Source organism: Hypanus sabinus, chromosome 28, assembly GCF_030144855.1.
Source record: "Hypanus sabinus isolate sHypSab1 chromosome 28, sHypSab1.hap1, whole genome shotgun sequence".
Lineage (NCBI taxonomy): Eukaryota > Metazoa > Chordata > Chondrichthyes > Myliobatiformes > Dasyatidae > Hypanus > Hypanus sabinus.
This window is the reverse complement of record NC_082733.1, coordinates 12528706-12555213: the sequence shown is the minus strand read 5'-3', so window position 1 is coordinate 12555213 and position 26508 is coordinate 12528706. Positions and strand designations below refer to the sequence as shown.

Here is a 26508-nt window from a genome sequence, read left to right as displayed (position 1 = left end):
GAATGCTACGGGGACACAATGCGACTTATTAGGCTACTCTCTACTGAATTTACAACCTATTTCAGATGATTACCAGATATATGAACTCCCATCACACGATTCAAAGTCCTCGGTGCTAATCATGATATCTCCTCAACTAACACAATTCAAAATTATCAACAATTAAAGAAAAAAACCTTTTAAGAGAAAAAAACCTTTGAAATTCAAAAACTGCTTTAATGCATTGAGACAAATGCGAATGAATGACTTCAGCTGCTTTTTATCAAAATGTGGCTTTTTAAAATTTTATAATTGAATACCTACTGTCTGTAGGTTTGGTTTTAACGCAGTCGTTACTCAATGGTTTATTCGGGATGTATAAAGATTTTGGCATTATGAGATGATTTTTAACTCTGAGAGGTAACCTTCTAGATAACATTGATGAGACTCCTCAACTCTGAGGTGTAACTTCCCAGGTAACACTGATGAGAATCCTCAATGCTGACTTGGGCAGCGGGAGACTGGATTGAGTTTACATCTCTCTCGACTCGGGCAGCGGGAGACTGGAGTGTGCTTGGGACAAACGTTACCACCACTTCTCGAGGCACACTGGCAGCTGGCTGAGTGATGACTCGTGACTCGTCACTCAAGGACACAAGCCATGCTTTGTCGAACCCCCTGAAATTCCATCTCGCACCCCAGGTTAGGAACCCCTGAGTTAGACAGAGAATGTGATGTTATACTAAATGGCAAAGCAAGCTGCCATACTTAATTGTGTTCTTAATGTGTACAATTGAGTGCCTACCAGATTGGAACATCTGGCCCAATGATTGGGCCATTGGATAAATGTGTGGGATATTTATCTCATCCTTAGCAGCTGCCTAAAAGCCCTGGGCAAAGGCTGCTACCTCTGGTGCCGTAAGCAGGTGCTGAAAGTAGTGGCGGAAAATATTGTCTTGGCCATTAACAATAGTAGCACCTCTGCCAACCCAGAAAGCCCATACATAGCCTCGTCTCAAGTCACCAGCAGGCTTGCTTGCCACGGCATTTGACTGGCAACTAAAAGTCGATCCTGACTTCATTGTATCGTTATTGCTGAGGCCTCATGTGGTCACTCTGTCAGAAGTCTTGAAGCGGGCGGTGATGGCAGAACTGACAATGCCTTGGGAAGTCTGGATTGAGCAAGAGAAGGCCAAATACTAGGAGACAGTGCAAAAGATAGGGGTGAAGGGCACGAAGAGAGCCTATAGAGGTGGGGTGCAGAGGTTTTGTTGGCTGCTCACTCTGTTGAACCTACTCTCTGGCGTTACCGGAGCTGCAAAGAGAAGAGCCATCAGGACCGTCACAGACACTACTGAGTGAGCCTTCAGGTGGCTATGGATCAAGAGGTGTGACCATGGACCAGTGCTGCTGGGACGTAAGCTGGGTCTGATCAACCTTGGGCTGGATTGCCTGGGCGAGGCTGTCTCATGATGAAAGAGCCAAACAATCCGAAGACACCGGGATACTGGTGATGTGTCCCAGTGCCTCCTAGGATATATCTCAGCATCACATCTTTGCACCCCCATTATCTCCATTGCTATTATCTTGGAAAAGGAATTTTTAAAGAAGACATTTTAGTTCCAAATGAGAAAATCTGCAGATGCTGGAAATCCGAGCAATACACACAAAATGCTAGAGGAATTCAGCAGGACTGGAGAAATAATGCTGAGGAATGACTACAGTACTGATCAAAAGTCTTGGGCAACCTAGCTATGTATACTGTAGTTACTGGAGAGACTGGAGATGTGGATATGAAAGTCTTTATTCATCATGACACAGGCATTCTCTTAGAGATCCTCTCAGTAGACTCTCACAAACTCCAAGTACATCACATACTTATACTCTTAAAATCAAAGGTAACAGTAGGTGATTTAATTCAATTTCATTAGTTACAATGACATTGTTGACTTTGGGTTGTCAGTGCTTCCTTTGAATTGCATATCTACAGAGGGAGACATTTCTGAATGTTCAAATACTAATCACAAGCTTCCTTAAACTTGTTTACAATATTGCAGATTACTTAAACCCATTACTCAAACTCTAGATTGATGCAGGACAATTAACACAATCCCATTGTCTGATGCAAATCCAAATCTCTCATGGTCACCATTTTGCAAACGATATCTCTTGGTGCTACACAGACAGTATTATTGATTTGCCAAGGTGTGCTTTTACCTTCACTTTACTGCTTGCAATTTACAATTTATATTAAGCACTGAATACTGGTTCCTGCCTGAATTAATATCTGCTATATTCACATGTTCCCAAACACTTTCCATCAATAGTCATGCCTTTCATTTGCTTAATGAATACTTTTGTTGAGGAATACTTTATGTGGGTCATTCAAATGTGTTTTCTATCACCTGTTTTAGGTCTTTGACCATAGTGCACTTTCTCAAGAAGCCAAAGACGACATGTACAAATTATATCCAAATGCAAGGCGGGCACATCTTAAAACTGGTGGTAACTTTCCTTACTTGTGTCGGAGTGCTGAAGTTAACCTTTATATTCAGGTAAAGTATTAAAAGTTATCTTGTTTTAAGAGAGTGACCTTGAACTAAGAGCTTCTTGAGATTTAAGAAAGCAAGGAAGTTTAGAATTTTTGACATGTGGTTGCTAGAAATGTAAGGAGATGAAAGAGCAAAAACAGTGAATGCATATTAAAAAGCTTAATTGCAAGTTTTCTGTAACAGAGAAATTGCGTAAGTGTCAATTCCAGAACTGCAGGAAAGATTTTGTAGTTTGAGATTGGTGAGACTTCCTTAACCTCCACCCCACTTCCCTTGGCAACCTAGGATGCATTTTGTTCTACCCTTCGGGTAATTCATTTCTGAGTTTCTACTTGATTAAGCGCATTCAGCTTTCATTTTAATGGACAGTTTCTGATATGTATTAGGTCACATCCTGTGCAGCCAAGAAGTAGTAAGTAGATGAACACATTGGCTGACAATAGGCCAGAGATTTATGTTGGGAGAAGTTACATTAATGTTACGTTAGCAAAAGAAGTTTCTTTCCAAAGCTATCTTGTTTCCCCAGCAGAAGCATTACTTATGCCCTCCTTATTCACTATGTCATGCCATTGAGCCTGCAGTTTAAAGTAGTATTAATGGGAGTAGTATCCAATTGTATGATTTTAAAAAAAAAGTCGACCAACATCATCAAAGCCAAAGGGTGTGTCGAATTTACTTCACTTCTCTTTAAATACCATTCTTTTTTGTACCCTCTTAGTTTGTCGATTTTTCCTTGTCACTTTTCCTTTCAATATACTATTTTTACACTAGTTCTCTCACTTCTTAACTCTGACCAAACAATTCTACATTGATGTCTAATGACATTCCCTCTACTTTGCAGCATCATAACTTCTTTAAGTCGTACTGCCGTCCTGAAACATTGGCTGTTTATTCCCATCCATAGATGCTGTCTGACTTGCTGAGTTAGTTCCTCGAGCATTTTGCAATCAGTTCAAAGCAGCCTAATTGATCAGTAACAACATTACCACCACCATCACAATATGTCACAGTATCTACTATTGGCAGGATGTCGTGTTTTTTTTTAATACTCCTCCTCCTAAATTCAAGAACAGCAGTGCACTTATTTGTATTGAATTTGGATTTAATGTAATTCACCTATATTCTAAAAGCATTAACTTATTGTATGACAGATACTACAATAACTTCAACCAGTAAAGCCAGAATTTATTCAGGATTTAACTTAAGCACCTGTAAAGTTTGGCCTCTTCTTTTCAGATCCATCTTCGGCAGTTCCATGGTACACGTTATGCTGCAATTGACCCTGCCATGGTGAGTGCTGAGGAACTTGAGGTACATAGAGCCAGAGTTGATAATATGAACGAAGAAGAATTGTAACAGCTGCCCTTGAAGAAAAGTACATAAAGGCATTCTGCTGCAAACTGATTTTTTTATATACTGGATACAAGAAGTCAGGGGTGCCTTTTTAGAGAGTTTTTCTTTATAACACAGATGTTGAGAGATGTCAGTTTATTTTTATTTATTACTTAATGAATTTAAACCCCAAAACATATGTCCTTATCAGTTGTGGTTTGTTGGACAATCTTCAACCCAATAAGTGATGTACACGCCAAGCCACGTATAAGAGTGCAAGTATCCTTTGTGTAGCCTAAATCAATTTTTTTTTCAGCTTTTCTTTGAAATAGCATTGGATCGGTTCAGTGTTTCATATACTACTTGTCTGTGGTCTACATACATGCTAGTTCTTGATACTAGGCTTGTATTTTACTAAAGTATGTGAAATTGTTATATAGGGCCTTTTTTTGTACTTGATTTGATATCTAAAATGAAATATTTTAAATCATTTATTTAAAGGTTGCCACAATTTGTTTTGAAGTTATTGCAAAACAATTAAATATGCACATTACTTTGAGTGCTTACTAATTTTTGATTTGCTACTGATTCTGTTTACAGTTTCAAACATAAAGCTAGGATTTGAAAGCTTAAGTGTGTAACTTTTTAATTATAAGACTTTACAACATAGACGATTACTTTATAAATAATCTTATTTCGCTCTAATTACTTTTACTGGGAGAAAACAATTCAGTAAAGGTAGGATGCTTTTTCAGAATATGTCATAATGCCATCATGTGTTTGCTGCATTCTGTAAACTTCAAACACAAAAAGATAATGTATAAATAGACAATCTTTTAAGATTGTCATTCATTACTGAGCTCTCTCAATGGTGACTTTGCATTAATATATTGTGATAGTTAACGAATTGCTTTTGTTTTGATAAATGTTCAGAGCCAAATATAATTTGTTACCTGATTATTTCCCTCTCCACTGTTCCACTTAAGTCCAACTTCATAATTCCTTTTTAAGTTAAATGATCTTAATGAAGCTGTACTGTTTTCTATCCATCAATAAGTTCTCCATTGCCAGCATCCTCTTTCCTGCATTGCTGGATTTGGTGCTGAGTGATAAACTAGGATTTGTTATTAATCTTACAGTAAAGATGCAGTGTCTTCAATATAACTGTTTAACTGAATCCCTCACTCTGTTAAATAGATCTTTACTGCATCTTTTCTCAGCCCTTCACAATCTTGCTAAAGTACATGACAAAAATTATTTGCAACAACACAATGGTTTAACCTGTATTTTATTGAGGACATAGTACAGCACAAGAACAGGCCCTTAGGCCCAAAATATCTGCGCTGCCCCTGATGCCAAAATAAACTAAATCAATGTACCTGCCATGGTTGATATTCCTCCCAGTTACTGAAATTGAGGTGACTGTCTAAATACCTCTTAAGCACTGTTGTGTCTGCATCCACCACCATCCTTGTCAGAGTGTTCCAGGAACCAAGGTTAATCCTTTTATATCATGGGCATCAAGCTTGCTAATGGAGACTGATGAATCTTTTACCTTGTACTCCCTATGAATGTTTTGTTAAACAGACTGGTATGCTGTTATTTCTGTGGTGGCAGATGCAGTGCCAGGGAAACCAGGTGATTCAAACATCAGACTGAATTTATGACCCAACAGACAGATCAAAATTATTTTTATAACTTTTCCATCAGTTTCTGAAAATCATTGTTATCAACATTGGTACCATTCCTTTTATCAACATTCTCTCTAGCAGTCTGAGACATTTGGAATTCAGTCAAGTCTTTGTTCACATTGTAGCTACCATGGTAGCCAAAATGAGGTAGTTTAAATGATAATCAAGTAAACTGAACTTTGAAGCCAAAGTAAGTGTTAATATTCTGGATTGCTTGCTCTGTAGCCTGGCTCTGTGATGGTTGGAACTTTTGATCAAGTATTAACTTGTAAAGATAGGCTTTGTTGTAAATTATGACTGTAATTTTATGAAATGACGATGAGAAATGAGATTTACTACTATGCTGAATAGATTAATTCCAAGGAAATAATATTGAAGTGTTTATATTCCAGATTTTCATCTTAATGTATTAAGGGATTAATAGGAATTTTTTTTGTCTTCTAGTTTCCTGAGGAAACTCTTTAATTTGTACATTTAGAACTACTTTCAGCAATTTGCAGTTTATTGTACATCAGGAATATGTGCAATAAAATTAGAAACCTCTGCTTTGTTTTTATTCTGTAAACTCAAGCCAGAAAGAGCAGTAACAGTGCTCTCTTAATATAAATCCAACAGTATTCTGAATAAAATACATTATTTGTTTTAGCTTTCCAAATATAGTCTTGATTTTTTTTGACTGATCACAAAAGATCAGTCCACAAAAGGACTGATCAACAAAAGGAAGGGAAAGGTGGGATTGCCATCTTTTTGCTTTAACCTATGAAATTCTTACAATCTAAGATCCCAGCAAACATAGCTGACCCACCCTCAGTGCTGTTTACTTTGCCCTACTTTCTACATGGATTAAAGACCGTCTTTGTAATACAATTCTGTGAGGAAGCCATGGCTTCAGACGATCTCCTGGGAGAAAGTGTGTCTGTATTTGATGTTCATATATTGTACTTCCTACAAAACAATTAAATGAAACAAAGAATTATATATTAACTGCACTAGCACTTGAAGGCTTTTGTATTAAACCAATTTTAAACATCTGAATTCTTGCACTCTGGTAAACAGTACATTTGTGTTCATAATGTTTTTTACATGTATAAACTAAATGGGACATTTTGAAAGGGGTGCAGGAAAGACCTGAGAGGCTTAGTTAACACTAATGCATCTGATTAAAAAACAATTGGTGCTTGAAATAAAGATGGAAATTTAGGTGCAAAATCAAGACAACAGTAAAAATATGAACTGGATGAATTTTATGCTTGTACATTCCAGAGTTGTTTTTGCTTACTGTCTTTCTAATTTACTAAATACCATATACTGCTTTCTGTACTCTGGATCTTACAACACATTACCACTTGATAATTCTTAATAAATCTGTGTAATGATGGTGGGTCTGTTTGCTGGGATCTTTGATAATTCGCTATGTATTATTTTGCAAATTAAATACTGTGGTATTTGGCTCATCTGGTTCTGTTTATGTTCTGTGGAACATAACCCTTTAAATTCTTACCCCCCCCCCCCACGCCCCCTTAAAATAACCGTGTCCCTGTCCCTTGTTTCCCATACTCCTTGTCAATTCATCTACTTAATTGGAATAATAATTGTGTACTCACTGTGCTTATCATCCTCTGCTGTAGCCCATCCACTTCAAAGTTTGACATGTTGTGCTCTTCTGCACACCAATGTTGTAGTGTGTGGTTATTTGAGTTACTGTCACTTTCCTGTCTGTCTGAACCAGTCTACAGAACTCCCACTCACTGAATGTTTTTTTGTTTTTCACTTTTCACACCATTCTCTGTAAACTCTAGAGAGAGTTGTGAATGAAAATCCCACAAGATTAGCAATTTCTAAGAAGATCAAACCACCCTGTCTAGCATAATCATTTCACAGCCCAAGTCGCTTAAATCTTGATGTTTGGTCTGAACAACTGCACCTCTTGACTGTGTCTGCATGTTTTTATGCATTGAGTTGTTGCCATATGATTGGCTGATCAGATATTTGCAATAACAAGCAGGTTATTGAGTGGCCACTGTGTGTACAATGTAATATCTAAAAGGGTTGACATATTAATAGGAGCAACATCCAGTAGTGTGGAAAATCACCCAGTCTGTCACTGCAGAAGTTCTGAGGGTGCTAGATGATGGCATTTTACTGTAATACTCCTGCTGTGAGTTGGGCCATTGAGTTATTGCTGGCTGCCTATAGACTAGGGAAAGAAAGAGTTGGAAAATGGTGAGAAATGGAGAAACTGTGGGGAAAAAAAGTGATCAATACAGAGTTAAAGGAAATAGAAATGCTTGAAGGAAACCACTATAATTAACCAGGACACAGGACATTGGAGTGCAGGTGGTGAAGTGGAGGGGCTGAGGTTTGTGAGGATGGAGTCAGATGTTTAGGTAGGTGGGATGGGTCGAATTTAGGGTGGGAGTGGAATAGGAGAATGGCCTGATGGACAACAGCCTTGGAGGCAGAATGAGGACCAGGTGAAGAAATGACTAAGATTGGTGGTGAAGATTGGAGGGAATAGTCCAAAGAAATTGACAGTGAGAGGCATGGAAGATTGAGACAAACATGAAGAGCATTTACAAGATGACAACACCCTGGAGTCCAGCAGCAAACAGTGGGTAAGTAAAATCTACCACCCCCGACATTATAGCATTGCAACCAAACAAGAACCATTACATTAGAGTAAAATAACAGCATACCATCTAATCTCAGCCTCTCCCGCACATGACCATACATTGTGCACAGACACACAATCGCATTCACACCAAGTCACAAATACCACATGTTCACTCACATTCTCCTACTTTCATATACACATACATATACACGCTTACTCTCAAGACACTGAAAACTCGGTACTGCACACATTTTCACAAGCAGTCTAACAATCGCTGACCTACACTCTCAGCAATGACAATTTGATTCAACGTGTTATAGGGCAATTGACTTGAAACAATCTGCTCTCTACAGATGCTGCCTGACATGCTTGAGTTTCCAGTATATTCCATTTTTATTTGATTTACAGTTTTTAGTTTTCAATAATCAAATATTTTTATTGTAAACAAGATTCACAAGTCATTTTAGTTTCACATTCCTGAATGCAGAATTGATTGACCTTAGCATATATTCAACTGAGCATTACCTTGTCATTATCAGTAATGCAAAAAAGTGCACAGGCAGTAAAATATGAAGCTATTAGTGGTGTTTTACTGTTTAATGGGTTAACCCAATGTGTGATACACACACTTCACATACTCAGAAGGGCTTCACTCACCTATAGTACATTCCAGCAAAGGCCCATGTACAAGAGGGGGTGGAGCCAGGTAGGGACACAGGCCCCCACAGGCAGTCATGTAACAAAGAATGAGATATGGAAGCTGTCACTGTATAACACCTACATCTCCAAAACTTATCCCTCACAGTCTTGTGTGCTAAGTGCAGGGGCAATGGCTGGTGAAAAAGCCACTGGTCAGAACGTCATTCCTTATCCAGCTACAGCTTGGCCATCCTTTAGCTGCATACAATGGACAAGCATCGGATCAGTCCAGCTAGGGTGGCCATCATTCAACTGTGAATTCATTGGCTCACTAACTGACAGCTCAAAGCGTACATACTGTTGATACTGGGAACAGATTGAGAGATGAGATGCAGGTGTTGCATAGTAGTGCTGTGGATCAAAACCGAGTGGCAATAGAGTGAGAGATGGCCGTTCAAATCATCTCTTCCTGTCAGATCACGGCTTCTCAGTCACAACTTGATAGTTCTTAATTTCTACTTCATTATGGCTTCCTTTTAAATTAATATTTGATGTCCTATTCAATCATGAGAGTATCAATCTGAGTCAGAAGCCAGAACATAATTTCAAGTAATGGTAATTAACCAACTGGAGCAGTAATGTCTCTGATGTTAGTGTTAGCCGGATACCGTGCCTTAGCACTCAGCAGTACAGACCCAACATCTGTATGCAGGATGTGCTCTATTGAAACACTTTATGACCCTCAAGAAATAAAAAAGCAATGCATGAGTCATCAAAGAAAATGCTGGAAATGTGTGGCAGATCAAAAAACATCAATGAACTGAAAACTAAGGTCAGCATTTCAGATCAATGTCCATTCCTGTGAGAATTTACATAGTTACTGTCTGTCTGGATTATTCTGATTGAAACCTGCTCAGAGTTTCATTGTAGCCAACTGTTTCAGGTTTGAAAAACAATAAAAATACAGTACTAGTTGCTCTGGGTTTTGGGAGGGCAGGATCTGGAGATACAGGGTCTTCCAGCTCCAGGCTGCAGGTGTCGTTACTACTGGCTGATGCAGCACAAAACAGGGAGCAGATGTGAAGACAGGAAAAACACAAGCATAAATACAATGGGTTTGCTCAAAGCAATAAAATGTGACGGAATTTCACATTGCCACAGAGCACCAGATATCAAAGGTATTGTTGTAATGTCTGATCATCAACAGCTCCAGTCACTACACACTGAGCAGCTAAACTACTGGGAATCAGTTAACACTCTACTTCTATATAACGTGTCTCTCTGTGAATTATATTTTCTTTCCTATTCCCTCGGGGGGGGGGGGGGGGTTATTCTGAGCTTCACCTCAAGCCTGGCACCTTACATCCTAAGCTGTGCTAGGAATGGAAATCAATGTCTTTAATGGATGTGTTGGAAGAACAATGAATGCAAGGGATTGCAGGGTTCACATTTAAAATTATGCACAAGAATCTAATTTTTTGGGATTTCCTAAATTTTTTTAAAAAAACATTGATTTAGTAGAGTCCACAGCTGATTCTGATGAAAGAGAGACTTCAACAAGCTAAAGGCAATGGCATAACTTATATAATTAAATTTATACAGTACAACACAGCAGGTGATACATTGAGGCTGCTGTTGGAAGATGATGGAAAGGAACGTGATGCCAAGCTGTTCAATATCTTGATAAATTTTGGCTCAGAGTTGATGTGCTAGTCTGAGATTTGGGAACTATACTACATCAGAGTGGGCACTTTGTCCCAGGAGGCAGTCACACTCTTCAGATTGGGTTTACATAATTAGTCGAGACACAGGAAGACAAGCAAGGCAGACGTGATGATTCAGAAGGGTAATGTTGGAGGAGCTTGCACAGCTCAGATTGATATGACATTTATGTGATCTGTGTGGACAGAAACAGAATGCGGGGAAAGACGAGCAGGCTGACTGAGTTTTAGCATAACTGAGGGCTTTTCATTATGGGGAGGGGAAAGATATGCAGCTTGGATGGGGGCAGTTTTATGAAGCAGTGGCTAGCAGAATAGAAAAGGGAAATTAATGCACATGGTTTACTGGTTTTTCAGAATATACTGCACCCAACAAAAGATTACTAAACAAAATTGATGCATTATGGGATCGTGGGAAGAAACTGACTTGGGTTGGGGATTGGTTAATGCACAGAGAGTAGGAAGAAATGTGCCATTTTTGAATTGGGAGGCCGTGCTTCGTGGTGTCCCACAGGGAGCTGGGTTTCTGGTTCTTCACAATCTGCAGCTATGATCAACTTGAAGGGACCAGGTGTAACATATCCAAGTCTGCCATGATATTAAGGCTTGGCAGCAGTGTGGATTGGCAGAAGGACATCAGAGGATATAGATCAGTTAAGTGAGGAGATGAAGACATAACAGATGGAATATGTGGGGAAAAATGAGATCATCCACTAGGCATAAAATAGAAAGGCAGGCTATTCTTTCTGCAGTGAGTATTTACAAGGTGCTGCTGTTCAGAAGGACCTGGGTGTCCTGGAACATGAATTGTTGAAAATTATCATGCAGATCCAGCAGGTATCAAGGCAAACAACCTATGGCCTTTATTGCAAGAGGATTTGGGAACAAGAAAAAAAACATTTCGATGCAATTATATTGGTTCATGGTGATACCATGTGTGAAATTTTGACCTTTCTGTTGAAGGTAATACAAGAAGTGAAACAAAGGCCAATCTGATAAATTCCTTAGAATTGTGGTGAGGAAAGAATTAACTAGAATAAGCCCCTAATCTCGAGTTTAGAAGAATGAGAGGTGATCTCATTAAAACATATGTAATTGGTAGCAGTGATGATGTTTCACTCAACCAGGGAATGCTGAAGCTGGGATTACAGTCCTAAGAGTTCAAACATTTAGGACGGAGGTGAGAATATCTTCACCTAAACATTTAGAAATCTTCTTGGGCAGCTGTGGAGGTTCAGTTGCAGAGTATACTCAAGAAAACAAAAAGATCAGTAGATTTATGTATATTAAGGAAATCAAAGGACCTGGACTTCGTAGAGAAAGGTGTCACTGAGGTAAAAGATTAGCCATGATCTAATTGAATGGTAGCACAGGGATGAAGAGCTGAATGTTTTCCTCCTCCCACATTTCCTTTTCTTAAGACTGTCTATAGTCAGAGAAATAATTTAGAAAGATAGTAAATGCTATAACAATCAGAAGTATCTAAATGAGCTTTAAATCGCAAATTAACATCACCCTTAAGAGGTTTAAAATTACATGTTCATTGGCTTAATGAAGCAAATTCTAATTTCCTAAGGATTTATCTGAGTTATACTATCTTATTATGAACCCCTTTCAATTCAATCAACAAGTACAGAAAGGCTCACCATCACTAAATTACAATTTGATGGGATCTTGCCAAGCACAGATTCCTGTGCATTCTTCCCCAGGTTACAATAGCAAGCACATTTTAAAAGTATGTCATTGACTGTAATACTTTTTGGGATGCCCTGAGGTTGTAAAAGGTGCTACATAAATGCAAGAATTAAATCAGAAATGCTACCCAACGAGGCAAGAAGTATTTAATATTTTTCAATTTGGAATGGTCATTTGTCTCAGATTCAGCTCCTATTTGAAATGTCAGCATAAATATTGCACAAGACCATTTCTAACACCACAATGAGTGGATGGAAATGGATGGGCTCACGGTCACGATGAGAAGCTGAGACTGGACGAGGGGTGACTATTGAGGGAACAAAAGTGGTGCAATGAATGATTTAGAACCCAAAAGGACTAAACACTTTGAAAGGCTGGTAAATGCATTACCTTACATTGGTAGGTTAGAAGCTTGAGGCTGTGGTCTCAAAAGGACTCACTGATCTCTGGGCAAAAGAACATGACATCAATTACTCTGGAATATTGTCCTGAGCATCTAATGAGCACAATGTTAGTGAATCCAGGGGTGAAAGTTGATGGGAATGTAGGCAATATAAAACAGAATTTCGGTAGGTTTAGTGTAATTGGGTGATTGATGATCTGCATAGATCCAGAGAGCTGCAGGTCTTGTTTCTATGCCTTATGACTATTTCAGAAATAAATTGGATAGAGGGGCCAATTTTATGAATGAATTCAACTCTTGTGAGCCAGGCTCTCTATCAATTGGTAACAGATAGGTTCTAGTGGATTCTGGCAATGGTATTAAAAATCAATACTTGTAGATTTTCCATACAGAGTATCTTCTCATGCAGTGAGGCTGGTGGTCCTCAAACATCGACAGGAGGCCTGATTTTCCTCAGGTCCATTGACAGTGTGAGACTCATCACGACAGTCTGCTCCAGAGGTACCACTCCCAGCATTGAACAAGTCCACACCATCGGGCCAGAGCTGAGCCTTCCCAGCCTCAGTGAGCATGGTGGCTGTTAACTGACAGACTGCCCCTGACACCGGTACCATTCTTCATGCCCTCGTCTTCATCGCTGTCTTCACACTCCTCCTTATCACTGCGATCGTCCCCATCCAGCTGAAAGGCAATGATGCTCTGCTTAATGGATCAGTTACAAGACAGCACATCTCTAAGTAACAACATCTACTGCACTTTGAAACACATATTTCTGCAAAACTCCATGTTCATCCCACAGAAGCCCTATTTTCCTTGGCTTGGGATGGCTGGGATTTGACTACTGTGTAAAAAATGCAACCCAGAAACCCAGTGAGTCCAGAATTATTTATGTAGCGCAAGAGTCACTTACAGAGTTAAACTGTGGTAATCATCAACCACCTATTTTCAACACTATAAATTCCACAGATCCTCAGGGACCTTGACAGAATTGACATGGTAAAGAGAAGCAACCACCAAGATGCTGGAAGAACTTCGTGGGTCAGATTGTAATGTGGAGGGAAGTTGACAGTCAACTTTCCTGATCAAGACCCTTCACAATCAGATGAAGAATACTAAAATCCAAATACTACAAGGAACTCAAAGTTTAAAGCAAATAAATCAGGTTAAATTTATACTCAACAACTCAGCATCTTAAACACTCTAAAAGAAAAATTTAACTCTGCATTAAGCAGCGTTTTTTCACCTCAGTCTGACAACTCCTTATCCTGAGATTGTGGAATAAGGTTCCAGATTCTACACTCCACTGAAACAGCCTGTGAGAACCCAGTCCGCAATTCTTGTCAGAATCTTTTTCCTTGTTCTCGACAATTTGAAGCCCGGGAGTACACCGGTACAAGTTGAGTCACGGACCAACAGGTCCAGCATCCCAGGTTCAATCCTGACCCCCGGCGCTCCATGCAAAACGTGTATGCTTCTGGGTTTCCATGGGGAGCTCTTCTATCCACTTCCAAAGATATGCGAGGTGATAACTCATTCAATAGTGTGGATTGGTGGTAGAGCTTTGGGGTGGTAGAGCTTTAGGGTAGTTGATGGGAATGGGCAGGGGTAGAGAATGAAGTCCATCCTACCCTCCTCCCCTGTGCAAATACCTTCTGGCCCTGTTTATTCCGTGTTCTACCTTCCTATCAGGTTCCATCGTTTGACACTTCCACCTATTACCTCCTAGTTTCTGACACCATTCTCACTCGACCCCTCACCCATCTATCATCCCCCCAGTCCCCCAACCTGGATCCACCCATCACTTGCCAGCTCTTCCTCCACTCTTTATGCTGGCTGTCTCCCTGCTACCTTTCGGTCCCCGATGAACAGTCTCAACCTAAAATGTGGATTGTCTTGTTTCCCCCCATAAATGCTGCCTGACCAGCTGAGGCCCTCCAGTGCTTTGTATGTCATCCCAGACTCTGACGTCTGCAGACTCTTGAATTCGCTTTAGGATTGGTTTAGAGTAAACATAAGGTGCTGGATGCTTGGTGCACTCTAAATGTCAAAGGATCGGTTTCTTGCTGAATCCCCCTGTGGTTTTCTTTCCAGAATTTCTCCCTCTGCTGCTAACTGTGAGTAGTTAACTATTATATAATAACATAATAGTATTATATATTATATGTAATATTATATAATACATAATAATTCTTATATAATAATAGTAGTTAACTATTCTATAATCGCACTTCTGGAATCTACAAGCTTTTGCTTTCATTGTTGAGTATCAGATTGGGGGAAGGTTCAATATCTTATGTCCTTGGAACTGTACCTTCATAACTTGCATCCACAGGAGAGCTTACATGGAAATTATTCCTAAATGGAATGATCACATTCACAAGATGGGTGCGCAACGTAACATGCAGGAGATGTAAAGGTTTGATACTGAATGTTAAAGGGTGAATCAAATTTTCAGAGCTTCTCTGAGATTTAGTGGGAGCAGCTGTCAGTTTGGGATATTTGTTGATTCTTTTAACAATGAAGCTCATGCTTAGAACTGGAATGAACAAAGTGGGGAGATTTTGTTAAGATCATTCCTGGGTACAATTGGGCTATTTCAAGAATACGAGTCAACAGCCCAGTGCACGACACAGGTCACGTGAAGACCAGACCCGCCAAAGACAGATGCTTGCTTGCAAAATTAGGTTTTTGTAAAAAACCTATTAGTGAAAAAAATAACCTTTTGCAAAAACCTAACAGCATCACAGTCACTCTCAAGGATCGGTTAGTTTGTTAGTTAAGCCTGTCACCCTTCCAGCAGCTCGTTAAGAGTGCTCTCTCTTGGGCCAGTCTAATGCTGGTCCTGGATGATTGAAGGTTGACCAGCCCTGTGGCTTCCATGGACTACTGGCTCTCATCACACAACTTCGGACAATCTCTAGGAAAATATCCTTCCTCTCCCAGGGATGAGGACTTTGGGGCTTCTGTTAGTGTTTCTGTTGCTAGCCCCCTGACCAACTCTCCTCTTTTCATAACTGGTCTTGGGACTGAACACGGCTGGTACAAGCATTTTATTTCTGAATTATTAATCAGCGTTGATGACATTTTATACTATGAGACCAATAACATGCAAATAAGTTAATCTACCCTAATGACATCGGCTGGGAAGAGTGGAGGAAAATCCAGAGAGTTTTATTCTAGATATGGACTGGTCCCAATCTGTGTTCAGCTCAGGAGTGGAAAACGCTGTGCAAGTCCTTCTTGTGTAATGATTCCCTGTGAAATTTTGCCTCTTTACTGCCGGCAGCTGCCTGTTTATCTGCCTGGCAGATATCCTGAACTAGCAGTGAAAACACAAACATCAAAATACACAAGGCCACAGTAAGACTGGCACAAAAGTTCAGCTTTGCCAGTTGCAGGCCACTTATTCCAATACAAGGGCAGTGCACAAGGGCTCTGCTCCACTGGCAAGCTGAAAGTGAAGGGTATGGACAACAGTTACAGGTCAGATACTGTCTGACTTCTGTCATGAATGGGAACCAGCTAACATAGCTAAATATTGATTGCAGGGATCATGGTGAAGTTCCTGGACTAGCAGTCTGACGCCTAGGCTATTGATCCAAACGACACTAATTCAGACTCCCCACTGCAGCTGGCAATTTAGAGCAACTAAACACAAGGTGAAATTGTGCAGAACAAACCTCAGCAGTGTAAGAGCTCATGTGGTTCATGAATGTCCTTCACAGGAGGAAATCTACGGTCCTACAGGGGACTCCAAGTGGTTGACTCTTTCCTCTCCCCTCAGTTCAGGGTAATTAGGAATGGACAATAAATGTACAGAATATTTCCGCTGAAGACATAAACAGCACCAGGGTCTTTTCTCTGTTTCCTCCATTAGTCAGAAGGAAATAGAGCTTTGACAAGCAACCAATCTGGCCATCGGAAGTTTGAGAGGAGGGGATTTCACACAGGTCCACTGCCTGAGTAGAAAAAGGCAGCGGCAACCTTATAGAGCTTTGACTAGTGACCAGTCTGTGTTTGTGATTGATTAACAAGAGCAAATTAAAGAAAGATGGCACAAGCACAGCAGCCATCATCTAAGTGGGCAGAGTCAGAGTGGTGATCTTCAGGCTTTAGCTCTTCAAGGCTTCAGCGAAGGACTCTTTAGTCAGAGAAAGCAAAAAGAAAAGCTCTAGGTTAAGTTTTTCTCTTTCCCCTTCCCTTCTTTATAACTGCTCAGCTAGCACAGTAGATATGCCAGAGAGGATAGTTGAATGCTCCTCTTGCAGGCTGTGGGAAGGCAGGGAGACCTCCAGTGTCCCTGACGACTACAACTACGTGAAGTGCATCCAGCTGCAGCTTCTAACACTCTGCAGTAAAGAGTTGGAGCTGGAACTGGATGAACTCTGGATCGTTCAGGAGATTGAAGGGGTGATAGACAGGGCATATAGAGAGGTAGTTACACCCAAGGTGCAGGACACGGGAAACTGGGTGACAGTCAGGAAGAAGAAAGTGGTTAAGGAGCCAGTGCAGAGTACCCCTGTTGCCATCCCTCAACAACAGATATATTGCTTCGGATACTGTAGGAGGGGGGGGGGGGGGGGGGTGGTGTGGTTGGACCTAACAAAGTCACAGTGGCTGGGTCTCTGGCACTGAGTCTGCCTCTGTGACTTGGGGAAGGGGATGGAAAGAGGAACGCTGTGGTGGCAAGGGATCTGTTAGCTGGGGGAATGGACAGGTTATGTGGGTGAGAACAAGATTCCCAGATGGTATGTCGCCTCCCAGGTGCCAGGACCCGGGACATCTTGGATCGAATCCTCAGCATTCTTAAAGTGGGAGGGTGAATAGCCAGAGATTGTGATCCATATAAGTTCTAATGACATGGATAGGATGAGTGACGAAGTTCTACATAGGGAGTTCAGTGAGTTAGGTGCTAACTTAAAGGGCAGGGCCTCCAGGGTTGTGATCTCAGGATTGCTACCCATGCCACATGTTAGTGAGGTCAGAACTAGGAAGATTATACAGTTTAATATGTGTCTAAGGAGCTGGTGCAGAAGGGAGGGCATACAATTTGGAAGATGAGACCTGTACAGACAGGCCAGCTTGCATCTGAACTGGAGGGGGACTAATATCGTAGTGGAAGGTTTGTTAATGCTGCACGGTGGGGTTTAAACTAGAGTTGCAGGAAGATGGGAATCAGAATGCCAGAGCAGATAGTTGAGAGGTTACAGACAGATGTTGATAAGACCTCAAAGACGGGAATCAAAAGGTTGAGCATGGTGCAACTGGTGTCCTAAGCTGCCTATATTTCAATGCAAGAAAAATCAAAAGGAGAAGTGGATGAGCTCAGAGCATGGATCAGCACCTGGAATTATGAAGTTGCAGCCACTAGTGAGACTTGGTTGCAGGAGGGGCAGGACTGGCAGCTCAATATTCTGTGGTTCTGTTGTTTTAGATGTGACAGAGCAAGAGGGATTAAAGGGGCAGGGGCGGCATAACTAGACAGGGAAAATGTCATAGCAGTGCTCCATCAGTACAAACTTGAGAATTCGTCTAGTAAGATATTATGGGTGGAACTGAGAAATAAAGACGTGACCACATTAGTGGGGCTACATTACAGACCACCCAACAGTCCTAGGGATTTAGAGGAACAAATTTGTAAAGTGATCGCAGACTGTTGCAAGAAACATAAGGTTGCTGTAGTAGGTGATTTTAACTTCCCACGTATTGACTGGGGCTAGATGGAACAGAGTTTGTCAAATGTGTTCAGGAAAGTTTCTTCAGTACGTAGAGATCCTATTGAGAGAGAGTGCGATACTGGATCTGCTATTACGCAATGAGACAGCAGGTGACAAGTTTGTGCAGAGGAACATTTTGTATCCAGTGACCACAATGCCATTAGCTTCAAAGTAAATATACAAAATGATAGATCTGGCCCGTGGGCTGAGATTCTGAATTGGAGAAAGGCCAGTTTTGATGGTATCAGAAAGGATCTGGCAAGTGTGGATTGGGACAGGCTATTTTCTGGTAAAGGTGAACTTGGAAAGTGGGAAGCTTTCAAAAATGAAATTTTGAGAGTACAAATCTTGTATGTGCCTGTCAGAATAAAAGGTAAAGATAACAAGTGCAGCGATCTTAAGTTTTCAAGAGATACCGAGACCCTGGTTAAGAGAAAAAAGGTACACCAAAGAAGATATAGTCAAGTAGGAACAAAATAGGCACTTATGGAGTACAGGTCCACAATCCCTTATCCGAAAAACTGAGAAAACAGAAGATGAAAGCCCTGAACAAATTTACGTTCCTAGAGAAACATTAACGGATGATGAGAGAGCACTGACAGGTTTTAAAGATGCCAAGGACAGGTTCACTATTCTTGGGTGCACCAATGCAGCAGGCGCACACACAAGGTGAAGCTGGCAGTGATTGGAAAAAGCCAACATCTGTGATGTCTGAAAGATGTACACAATTTACCTGTGCATTATTATGCAAACAAGAAAGCATGGGTAACCCGAGAAATGTTTTCTGACTGCTTCAATAACCACTTTGTACCAGCAGCTCAAGCTCATTGCAGGCAAGCTGGACTAGAAGAAAACTGGAAAATTTTACTGTTCCTGGACAACTGCTCTGCACATCCCCCTGCTGAGCTTCTTGTGAAAAGTAATGTTTTCGCAATTTACTCGCCTCCAATGTGACATCTGTATTACAGCCTAGTGACCAAGGAACTTTACGCTCCATGAAGAGCAAGTATAAAGACTATTTTTTAAATTGCATGCTTTCTGCAGTCAACTGAGGAGTAGGAATCCAAGACTTTCTGAAAGAGTTCAATGTTAAGGATGCCATTTACACAGTTGCTAATGCTTGGAATGAGGTTGATAAATTAACATTAACAAATGCTTGGCACAGACTTTGGCCTACAACGACGTTTGATGTAAATGAACCTACAGATCAAGACTTTGAAGGATTTTGTGTCACTAATGAGAAGATGATATCAAACCTCGTAACAACGCTAAAATGCTATTGAATGAAAGTGTAAATAAGTTAGAGGAAGCTGACATCGAAGAAATGCTGAACATTGACAATGATGTACCTGTTGTGCATTCCTTGAGTGATGGGAAAATTGCTGAAACGGTGTTAAGTATAGATAAGCATGAAGATAGTAGTGATGATAATGACACAGTGAACACAGGTGAGGAAATCCCCATAGACGATATGGTGAAAATGTGTGATCAGTTCATTGCTGGCCTTGAATAATATGCATTTATCAGTGAGCAAGAGATTATGGCAGTTTAGTCAGTTAAAGAGAGATTGCTTAGTCATAAACCTATGTTAATGAGACAGATGACACTTGAAGAAGTCTTTAAAAATGTTGTCTGTTGTGGTGCTGCTTCATTACTTGAGAATCCTTTTCCTGGCCCATCAGGTACCTGTAGAGTATTTAGTTTTGTTTGCCAGACATAATGTAACTTAACTAGAAGTACCTGTACATATTTAGCTTAGTTTGAACCTGTATATGTCCTAGAGTATTTACATTCTACATTTATCCCAATAAGTCATTTACCATGTGTTTGATTTGGTTCGTTTGAAGCTGTATATTTTTATGTTTTATTGATTGTTTTTGTCAGAAATAAAATGTACTAGTGTATTTATGGTCTATAATTATCCCACTATTTTATTTATCAGTATATTACTCTATAAATAAACTGTAATAGTATTTGTAAAAGAGCGCATAAGTTCTCTCTCCAGTACTCGTTGTTTGAGCATGTACAGACTTTTTTTCTTGTCATTATTCCCTAAACAATACAGTATAACAACTAGTTACATTGTGTTAGGTATTATAAGTAATCTAGAGATGATTTAAAGTATACAGGAGGATGTGCGTAGGTCCGGAGCTCCCCCGGGTCCTAAAGTCCACCCGCACTGAGACAGGTTAATTATCAATATAATTAACAATTTTCTGAAATCCAAAAAATTCTGAATTCCAAAATGCAACTGGCCCCAAGGATTTCAGATAAGGGACTGTGGACCTGTATAAGGAAATACAGAGAACACAAAGAAATCATGAAGGTTAAAAGAAGGAATAAGTTTGCTCTAGCTGACAAAGTGAAGGAGAACGTTCTGAAGGTATGTAAAGCAAAAAGATTGCAAGGGCCAAAAGACCAGAATGGTAATTCATGTGTGCAGCCAAAACAGACAGGGAAGATGTTTTACATCTGTATTTGTTCGGGAGATTGACATTAGTTCTATAGAAAAGAGGCAATGGCATCAACTTCATGGACCCTGTACAGATTACAGAGGAAGAGGTGTTTGTTACCCTGAGGCAAATCGGTGGATAAATCCTCAGGGCCTGACAGGGTTTTTTCCCCAACCCTACGGGAGGCAAGTGCAGAAACTGCTGGGGCCGTAGCGGAGATATTTAAATCAGTGACAGGAAAGGTACCAGAGGATTGGAGGATAGCCATTGTTGCTCCACTGTTTAAAAAAAGGCTCTAAACAGAAACCAAGAAACTGTAGGCTGATGAGTCTGACATAAGTTGTGGGAAAGTTATTGTAAAGTACTCTAAGGGACCAGATATACAAGTACTTGGATAGACGTGGACTGATTCAGGATAGTCAGCAAGGCTTTGTGCATGGTAGGTCATGTCTAACTAATCTTACAGAGTTCTTTGAGTAAATTACCAGGAAAGCCAATGAAGGCAAGGCAATGGATGTTATCTACACGCTCTTTAATAAGGCATTTGATAAGGTCCAGCATGGGAGGTTGGTCAAAAAGATTCCGTTTCTAAGAATTCAAGGTGAGTTAATAAATTGGATTAGACATCAGTTTTGTGGGAGAGCCAGAGAGTGGTAGTAGATGTTTGCTTTTCTGACTGGAGGCCCGTGACAATAGTGTGCCTCAGGGATTGGTGCTGGGACCTTTGTCGTCGTCTATATCAACAATTTGGATGATAATGTGGTTAAGTGAATCAGCAAAACTGTGGCTGACACCAAGATTAGGGGTGCAGTGGACAGTGAGGAAGGCTATCATGGCTTGCAGAGGGATTTTCATCAGCTGGAAAAACACTGAAAGAACATGGTAAACTGCCTCAATGATTGTCACGCAGGAGCACTTACATCATGAATATATTAACTCCTGTCTGAGGAGTGACTTGGATCTGGTTCAATTTGCCTACCGTCACAAAACATCAACAGCAGGTACAATTTCACTGCTCTTCACTCAGCACTGGAACACCTGGACAATGAAGATTCATACATCAGGATGCTCTTCATTGACTACAGCCCAGCATTCAAATGCTATAATCCCCACAAAACTAATCACTGAAATCAAGACCTAGGCCTCAATGGCCTTGTGCAATGGATCCTCGATTTCCTCACTTGCAGACCCCACTCAGTTCGGATTGGCAACAACATCTCCATTGGCACAGGTGCTCCACAAGGCTGTGTGCTTAGCCCCCTGCTCTACTCACTTTATACTTAGGACTGCATGGCTAAGTACAATCCCAGTGTGACAAATCGGTACAGGAGCCTGAGGTCACACACCACCAGCTTCAGGAAGTTGTTCCCCTCAACTACTAGGTTCCTGAACTAGTGCGGACATCTTCACTCACCTCAACACTGAACTGATTCCTCACTGTATGGACTCTACATCTCACGTTCTCAGTACTATTTATTTACACTCAAGACTCTGCATAGCACTAATTTGTTACAACACATTTATTCAATTCTTTATTGAAATTTTAAAAGGTGACACTTAAAACTTCTCAAGAGTGGCTGCCATTACAGTAAATATTCAATTAGCCATTAAGGGTGCTTTACATACACTCTGAGCCACTCACAGAAAATCACGTATTAGTTCATGCTGTGTCTCCCCCGTGTGTAAACAATCTTGCTCCCATGTCAATTTATTCCATTTTTTTCCACCCCTAATGTCTGGAAAGTGGCCTGTATCTTGCATTGAGGGGAGTACATCTAAGATGCCTAGGGAAAGCATTAGCATGGATGTGAAGCTGCAAGTGATATGGCGTGAGGATGTTAATGATGCTGATTTTGAAGAGTTACTGCATTCTCATGGTGAAAGCCTTAGTAATGAAGAGCTTTGAGAATTGGCAGAGCCATGCAACCTGGGTGAACCTGAGGACACAGACCGAGAAGAGGAAACACCTGCAAGAAACCGCACCACAAGATTCCCCAGCACTAGCGTCACCACGATCTCACAAATCATGGACCGGTTCGTCGATAGTGACTCTGACTGGGAGCGAAGCAATAACGCAAAGAGAGGTGTTCTCAACGTGATTTCCCGCCACCAAGAGCTGCTTCATGAGGGGGAGACTGAAGAAAAGGCGTCAAATCGCGACGCCTACATGAAGAAGAGCTAAAGTTAGGGGAGGACCCACTGCTCCCTCCTCGGGGATGTAACTACCACCTGCTTCCCTCCGCTGCTGCGAGGTGTCGCTGCTCCGCTGATGTACAGGTTAGGCCTGTTTGTGTGTCCGCTTCGCCACGGATTACTCTGTATATACACAATAATACCAAATCTCGAGTTCGATTGTTTTTAAAAAAAAATCAGGCACACGTGTCCATTTGCATAATGCTATAATGAACCTGCACAGCGCTGGTCTACCCAGCACTCCACCTCCAAGGAGTGCATCCTCAGCGTTAAGCGGGGTCTGAGTGCATTCGCATTTTTTTAATTTGTCTTCTTTAGTTTTTGGCTTTATTGTATTTCTCTGCCTTACTGTTAATTGCCATTTGAACTTTATTTTTGTTGTAACTTACAGTAATTCCTTTTTCACATCTCGCACTTTACTGTTGCTACAAAAGAACAAATTCACAACATATGTCAGTGACAATAAACATGATTCTGATTCAAAAGGCGAGGCCCTATGACTGAGAAACATTCTCATCTGATGGTCTGCACTATTGCACACAAACTCCAAGCTGAATGCTCGTGGCGCCTCCAGTCCTGGGTGAAATGGTAAACAATAAAGAGCTCCCATGCAGACACCATCTCCCCGTGCTGCTATCGGCCTGAGCAAGGTCATCTCTAAAGATGGATAACTATCCAAAGTCAACAATGATCCCACTTTTGAATGCTTGCACTCAATTTGCCCACTGGTCCTGGTGTGGGCTTTACCTCACACTGCTGTGTAGTGTCAGTATTACAAAGGGTACGCAGTGCCTTACAAAGAGCACACGTGTCCTGTGATACCAGGCTGAAATTTGTTAGCGTTCAGGAAAGTCAACCTGCAGAAAACTGAAAAGTATACATGTACAGATATGAATATTGGTCAGCATTAATGTGTGTTTGAATGCGAGTGAGATAGGGTGCATTTGAGCACGTGATATACTGCACAGTTAATTCCTACACCTGCTACCACTAAAGAGAACAGTACAGCACAGAAACACCTTCAGCTTATGACTGTGCTGAACATAACAAAAAGTTAAACTAAATCTCTTCTGTCTACAGTTCTCCAAGCTTTGCATCTGTCTGTCTAAAAGCCACAACTGTATTCCTCCACCACTACCTCTGGCAGCCCATTAGAGGCATCTACTGTGTAAAACACAAACATGCCCCACCTCTACATCTGCTCTATACTTTCTCTCTCTCTCTCTCTCTCTCTCTCACCTTAATTACATGCTCTTCAGTATTTGACATTTCTCCCCTGGAGAAGAGATACCAGCTGTCTACTTTATCCACCTCGCTCACAGTTTCATGAGCTTCTATCAAGACTCCCTCAGCCTCCCATGCTGCAGAGAAAACCCTGGTTTGTCCAAATTCTCAGTGTAGCTCATGCCCTCAAATCCAGGTAATTTACTGGTGAACCTTTCCAAAGACTCCACATCCTAAAAGGGATACGAAGTGGCTTACCTTGCTGTAGAGAAACTTTGCGAGCATCCGTAGGATGAGGTAAGCCCAGAAAATGTGAAGCAACTGAAGGACAACCAGCATGACATTGAAGAAATAATATCCAAAGAATGCAGGGTAGTGGTAAATCGGATAGACCCAGGTACAGTGGATGATCCTATCGAGAACAAGAGTGGGTTAAGCCAAAACAATTGAAGCTAGCGGAAACACTCAGCAGTCAATGCCTCAGGTCAAATGACACTTAGTCAGGGCTGAATAGGAGACAAAAGAACAATAAGGTGCAAACACGAGGAAATCTGCAGATGCTGGAAATTCAAACAACACACACAAAATGCTGGTGGAACACAGCAGGCCAGGCAGCATCTATAGGGAGAAGCACTGTCGACGTTTCGGGCCAAGACCCTTCGTCAGGACAGGTAACCCGGGTTCAACTCCCCCTGCTGCCTGCAATGAGTTTGTACATTCTCCCTGTGACTGCATGGGATTCCTCTGGGTGTTTCGGTATCCCCGCACTGGCTGAAGACGTACCGGTTGGTTAGGTACATTGTCCTATGATTAGCTCAGATTAAATGGGGGGATTGCTAATGGCATGGCTCAAATGCATCTCAAGCAGGTGGATTAAACTGCAGGGAGTGTGGGGAAGTGGGGATAGGGTAAAACTGGGTTGAGATTGGGGATACTCCCTGAGTGAATAGGAGATGCTGGAGGGTGAACACGTGCAGAGAAGGATATAGGATTGTGACGAGCACATCAGGCTGGCCACATTCTCCACTCGCAGAGAGAACAAAAAGGGTCGACTGTAAGCCAACCTTAGCTAACGTTTCAGCTGTATGACTACAATGAGAAATCCAGTTAGCTGAAGTTGTCGAGACCAGAAGGGTGTAATGTGCCCAGATTGAAGTTTCAGATTTTATTGGGCCTCAGTGCATACAGACAGGGTTGAACACGGAGGCTGGTGGGCAAGTTAAGCGACCTGGAAAGAATTCCGAAATATCCTGTCATGTCCTAGATGAGCCCAGAGAAAGTTAAAACTCGGACGTATCACATCCCGGTAACAAATGTCTGAACACTGTCACAATCGTGGCCACTACTGTATTTTAAAAAAACAGTTGGGGAGGGATAAAGTGAAAGACCTATAAAAAAATGAACTGTAGAAATCAGAAGGCTGTAAAGTCCACCAACACGCCTGCTTCACAGTCCTCAACAACATCCCATTTTTACTACATATCAGCTCTCAATGATCTGAATCCCCCCAAAACGCTGCACCTCCAGACCTCTCCATTCAATTCCACTAACCAAGCCACACTAATTTTCTTGTTGTCATTAAGTTCTTCTGCTGATAAATTTGGTAAGTTTCGTATCAAGTGCAAATATCTCCCTTTATCACCAAAATTCAAGTCCAAATGTTAACATATGTCACAAAAAGGTTGTAAATTCCTGCTGATTAACAGAATATATATTAAACTTTGCTTTTCATTGTCTGAGCCAATGTTAGAGAAAAATCCTTTGGATTTCATGGGTACTCATCTCACCAGCCTTCCCTTTGCAAAAGCTATCTAGCACACTTTCCTCCTCAACCCTCTCAGTTACCCCTTCAAAAAGTCTTTTAAGTAAGACATGACTGCTCCTCAATAAACCAATGCTGACTGTTCCTGATTAACTGGTGCCTCTCTTGGCGAAAGGTTATAACGTCTCCTAGAACAGATTCCAATAATACCCCAGCTGTTCAGCTCTGTATTTACTCACCAGAAGGGGAAGATGACAAGCCTGGTAATTATAAAAACAGCAGCAAACACCACGAAGAGGGAGTTGCAGACCGATTTCCACCCAGCATAATGGAGCATCTTGGCCGACTGCACAAAGGAGGGATGAAAAATTAATGGAAATGGTAACTGGTGTATTGAATAGCTTGCCTTCCATACTCTCCATACAGATCAGATCATTACACAGGGCACTGAAGTACGTGCAACAGGGTAAAGCAATAACAATGCAGAATAAAGTGTAACAGCTACAGAGAAAGTGCAGTGCAGGTAAACAATA

At 41.1% G+C, this 26508-nt stretch overlaps 2 protein-coding genes across 10 annotated transcripts in view; one reads left to right on the top strand and one right to left on the bottom strand.

Moving 5' to 3' along the window:
• spg21 (SPG21 abhydrolase domain containing, maspardin) overlaps nucleotides 1-6889 on the top strand; it is a 104141-nt gene extending 97252 nt beyond the window's left edge. For all 3 annotated transcript variants that reach the window (XM_059952634.1, XM_059952631.1, XM_059952633.1), the window contains 2 exons: nucleotides 2394-2534; nucleotides 3768-6889. In XM_059952634.1, coding sequence (XP_059808617.1) covers nucleotides 2394-2534; nucleotides 3768-3887 — 261 coding nt within the window. In that variant the 3' untranslated portion in view covers nucleotides 3888-6889. The remainder of the gene's footprint in view (nucleotides 1-2393; nucleotides 2535-3767) is intronic.
• A 2716-nt stretch (nucleotides 6890-9605) lies between these two features.
• LOC132382434 (ceramide synthase 2-like) overlaps nucleotides 9606-26508 on the bottom strand; it is a 66150-nt gene continuing 49247 nt past the window's right edge. For all 7 annotated transcript variants that reach the window (XM_059952627.1, XM_059952622.1, XM_059952626.1 and 4 more), the window contains exons 9-11: nucleotides 26215-26321; nucleotides 24472-24625; nucleotides 9606-13307 (exon numbers count right to left, since the gene is read on the bottom strand). In XM_059952627.1, coding sequence (XP_059808610.1) covers nucleotides 13188-13307; nucleotides 24472-24625; nucleotides 26215-26321 — 381 coding nt within the window. In that variant the 3' untranslated portion in view covers nucleotides 9606-13187. The remainder of the gene's footprint in view (nucleotides 13308-24471; nucleotides 24626-26214; nucleotides 26322-26508) is intronic.